We start from the raw sequence: 4,610 nt of genomic DNA on the forward strand, positions 1-4,610 counted from the left end.
TCGTGCTCCCAGAGATAACATAATGCGCGCAGGTTGTGTCACAGACGTGTACGGATAACATAATAGCGCATGTTGTGTCGCAGACGTGTACAGATAAAATAATAGCGCATGTTGTGTCGCAGACGTGTACGGATAACATAATAGCACGGGCTATGCATTAGAACAGTAGTTCTTAACCTTTTCTGAGTCATGACCCTTTAAGAATCTGGTGAAAGCTACGGACCCCTCCCCAGAAAAATGCACATAAGCACAACATTTTTATGCGCCTGCTTTTCCACGGACCCCTTGAAGCCCATCCACGGACCTCATAGGGGTCCACCTACCACAGATTAAGAACCCCTGCACTAGAAGTATGTAGAAGTGCATTATGTCTAAGTAGAACTAGTAGTAGAATAAGTAGTAGTCTGTGTAGTGAGAATGTGCCAGAATTAAAAGGATTAGGGTGTTTTTTTCCGAGGTATGCACTCGTCCATGCACGTACCTCACACACACATTTATTATTTATTTATTTATATTATTATTATACGCAGAGCACATGACACAAGCTTGTATAACAGTCTCGTAATTTTAATATGTAATTTATTGCACGTGAATAGACTATGAATGAACTGTTCCTTCGCACTGGTGGGCTCTCTCTCTCTCTCTCTCTCTCTCTCTCTCTCTCTCTGCGCCGGTCTGTGTGTGTGTGTGTGCCTGTCTGTCTGTCTGTCTGACTGTCTCTCTCTCTCTATATATATATATTTATATATATATATATATATATGCACACACACTCACGCATGCACGTGCGCACACACAGTCTACAAGTGATCCCTAGACTTCAAATTTATATACAGTACTAATAATTAGATGCTTATATATTTATCAGATTTAACTGTCATATGCTGTAATTGCACAGCCTGTTAATTGTAATCGCATGACTCTGTCAACTGACCTGCAGTAGTTGTTGCAGTGCCTCTGTCATTATATCTCTCAGGTAGAATAGACAGTTTCGGGGATGATGGGCATGGAGACCTTTGTTGCAAGACTGGAACACTTGACACTTCTGGAGATGTCAAAGTTCATACGTCACTGCATACCACTGCTACAACTAGCCTCTATTGCCACCACTGGTGCCCCTACTGCCACACAGGAAGCTCAATCTAGTTTTTAGGAAATTATGCGAGCTGATAATGAACAGGTTCTGCAAGCCGAGTTGTTGCAATTAGTCTGGGCCACACAGCCAGTGATGGGGGCAACTCCCCGGAGGAACACCACTGGCAAGACCCGGTACTACTAATATGCCAAACAGTCACCGAGGGATGCTTAAATGGTTCTGTCAAGCACACAATATATTAGTGACCAGATGCCATTCCACCTAGGTCCTATTTCGCACATTCATATCCGTCATTGCAAAATGAACGACTACACCATGAAGTTTGGCTTGGCTTGAAAGTCCGCAAGTCAAATGATCAGCACCACAAATATTATGGCAAGCTTTTTCACACTACTATAAATTAAATTTTATGAAATAGATAGTATTTTTAATATTACTTGTTATAATATTCTACTTGAACGTTCGAACTACGAGGCACAATTATAATAGTTAACATAAAACCTAATATATCTATAACATAACCTACTATAATATGATAAGTAGTATAAATATAATATAATAAATAATCAACCAAACCTAATATAACATAAAACCTAATTAATAAAGTGGAATTTACGGACGTACTGTTCCATCCATAAACGTTTTCTTGCAGCCACTGCAAAACTGGTGCTTGCATCGCGAACAGGTTATGTGCATACAACCGCCCTTTGCCAGTGTGAACTTGAGCGAGCAGTTAGGACAATCTGAACAGTCAACCCAGCAAATGATTAATTGTACAATGTGAAAACGACTACTAAACAAAATTGCCTGTTATTTCCTTCGACTGAGATTATTTTTGTACCATTCTATTCAATCTATATAGCGATTCTATCAATTCCCTTCTACAAGTTTTCAATAAAGAATACATTACTACTAATGTTAAAACAAATAACAACAAATAATCTGACGTTTACACTGTGCTGTATTTTGAGTTGAATGCCTTTATGGGGGCATGCATTGGCAGGCTTATCAATAGTGTGCAGTACATTGAACCTAACCGTGCCAATCAACATTACCTGTTAATAGGACATGATCTCATAACAAGAAAATGATTGAAACAGTGTAATAATGAGTTTTATCTTATTTGACTATTTCTGTATTACAACAGCACACCTGTAAGTTCACTCAAGTAAAGCAGTTAACTCACCGATGATGTTCCTCTTAAGAAGCGAATTCATGGTAGCCTGGTATTCTGGGTTCCTTTGCTGTTTCCAGCTTTCAAACTCCTGGCACGTGAGACTAGCATGCTTTAGTTCCCACTGCAAGGTATAACAGTGGCAACAAATTTGTAAGAGGGAATGCCATGAGTGGAACTGTCAGACCTGTGTTAGCTTAGACCTTTTGTGACCTTCACACTATACTGACTGACACTTCAGACAGTCCAGAAATGACAACATTCTTATGAAAAATGTAACGTGCTTGCCGGAGCCAAGCAGTTGCCGCTTGCGAGCTTTTAGGACATCTTCAGACATCATACCAATGCGCTCATTAACCAACCATGCAATATACACTTAAATCCACAAAATCCGCAATGTAACACATTTTAAACACAAGTTTAAAAAGACGTAAGGAACTGGAGGTGGACTGTTAATGTAGTCGGGTGGTCGTGTCAGCCCAACGATGTGAGACACACTCACGGGTTGCCTGCAGCGATAACACATTTTCTTCCTGCAGAACGGGCACTCTATCGCCATACTGCTGGCGTCCGCACCGATGAAGCCACATGAGCACTGAAGTACAAACAAGGAAATACTGCTATAGCGAACATTAGCCTAAATTAAATGCTATAAGTCAGACCAAAATTTGAAGAAAAAAAAACAGCTACGCATTTATCAATTTCGACCACCAATAAACACAAAACCAAAACAGCGAATGCTCAAACATCTGTGTACTACTGTGTACAATCCTTATATATTCGCATACTCACAAATACTATATACACTACATTAGTTATCCTTCTGCTAAATTGAGAATGAGTCACTAATCTATGTACGACGCAGTTTTGGTACCACGGGCGATTGGATGTATTCGTGCCCCTATAAAACCTACAAACAACAATCGCACTGTCGTCGTGCTGTAAGTGAGATAGATAGATAGATGAGATAGATAATAGGCTTATTGCAAAACTAGTGTTAACAACGTTACAATTAAAATAAATTTTGCAAACAAGATATCATCAGGCAGTATAAAACTAAAATTGATGATATTTACAATAATATATGTCCCATGGTAAGACATAGATATCACTTAAAATGTTGGTTTGTAAAATTATATCACTACAACTAAAAACCATCTTTAGAATATATACTAAATTTAAAATAACGTGATCCTTGGTCAAAAGTGCCGTGATAGTAAGTACATACGTGCGCACACCATCGAAACCTCGGTTCCCTTTCTAGTGAATAGTCCCTAAGCTTGCTCTGAAACAACTCATGGGTGTCCTTCTCCACTATCTTCTTAAGCAGCACGTCGAGATCACTGCAAATAGCGAACCCAATCAGAAACGAACAGATGAACTAAACAACAGCAGCGCACATCACTATCAGGTTACAATGCAGTGAGATCAATGGGCTTTGCCAACCTGCATAGCCAGGGTTTCTAAGCGACGTCGCGTAACAATTCTATCCTTAAAACACTTCAGTTTCTCGAATTCAAAATAGAAGCAATGTACATGGGTGCCGACTCGTCACGTTTCCCCAGAATTCACCTCCACCTGCCGACCAATACCTGAAATATTTGCTAGCCTGTTCGTCGCTGGCTTCGCCTGCCAGGTCGGGCTGCTTACAGAACGGACATGTCAGCTCGAGAATACTGCAGCTCTTGATCTTGTTCGTGAAGTACTTGCTAAAGCAGCCGACGCATGCGCGATGACTGCAGCTTATCATCAACACCATCTGCAAAGTCAAGGCATGACCGAATGACGGCTCACGCAAACCGGAGCGAAGCAGTTTTTACTTCTGTTGTCACGTCAGAATCAACCTCAATTTGTACTAACAAGAGATGGTTTCCCGAACTCAACTCCGTGCACTAATCATGTGCAGCACTACTCCAACCGTGTTCAGAATCAAAACTCCCGTAGCCAGTAAATGCAAATCAACATTCGAACAACAACAACAACAACAACAACAACAACAACAACAACAACAACAACAACAGCAATGAAACAACAATAACAGCAATAAAATGCGATGAAAGATTTTTGATGACATCTGACAGATGTGGAAGGAGATGGGAAGAGCTGTTCCCACACACGTCACATGCAGGACGATGTGATGCCTTCCTACACGTGACACTTAGAGTGAGGTGATGTCTTCCCCACGCGTCACACTTAGAGTGAGGTGATGTCTTCCCCACACGTCACACTTAGAGCGAGGTGATGTCTTCCCCACACGTCACACTTAGAGCGAGGTGATGTCTTCCCCACACGTCACACTTAGAGTGAAGGTGATACCTTTCCACGCGTGACACGTCTGGG

The 4,610-nt window shown here is 41.0% G+C and overlaps 1 protein-coding gene across 1 annotated transcript in view; it reads right to left on the bottom strand.

The window, feature by feature from the left end:
- LOC106821303 (E3 ubiquitin-protein ligase RNF31-like) overlaps nucleotides 1-4,029 on the bottom strand; it is a 6,443-nt gene extending 2,414 nt beyond the window's left edge. Inside the window, exons 1-6 of the mRNA XM_014826056.1 lie at nucleotides 3,863-4,029; nucleotides 3,499-3,613; nucleotides 2,773-2,865; nucleotides 2,283-2,394; nucleotides 1,721-1,839; nucleotides 931-1,045 (exon numbers count right to left, since the gene is read on the bottom strand). Of these exons, the coding sequence (XP_014681542.1) occupies nucleotides 931-1,045; nucleotides 1,721-1,839; nucleotides 2,283-2,394; nucleotides 2,773-2,865; nucleotides 3,499-3,613; nucleotides 3,863-4,029 (721 nt within the window). The remainder of the gene's footprint in view (nucleotides 1-930; nucleotides 1,046-1,720; nucleotides 1,840-2,282; nucleotides 2,395-2,772; nucleotides 2,866-3,498; nucleotides 3,614-3,862) is intronic.
- Nucleotides 4,030-4,610: the final 581 nt, after the last annotated feature.

This window comes from Priapulus caudatus, unplaced genomic scaffold (genome assembly GCF_000485595.1).
Source record: "Priapulus caudatus unplaced genomic scaffold, Priapulus_caudatus-5.0.1 Scaffold68, whole genome shotgun sequence".
Lineage (NCBI taxonomy): Eukaryota > Metazoa > Priapulida > Priapulimorpha > Priapulimorphida > Priapulidae > Priapulus > Priapulus caudatus.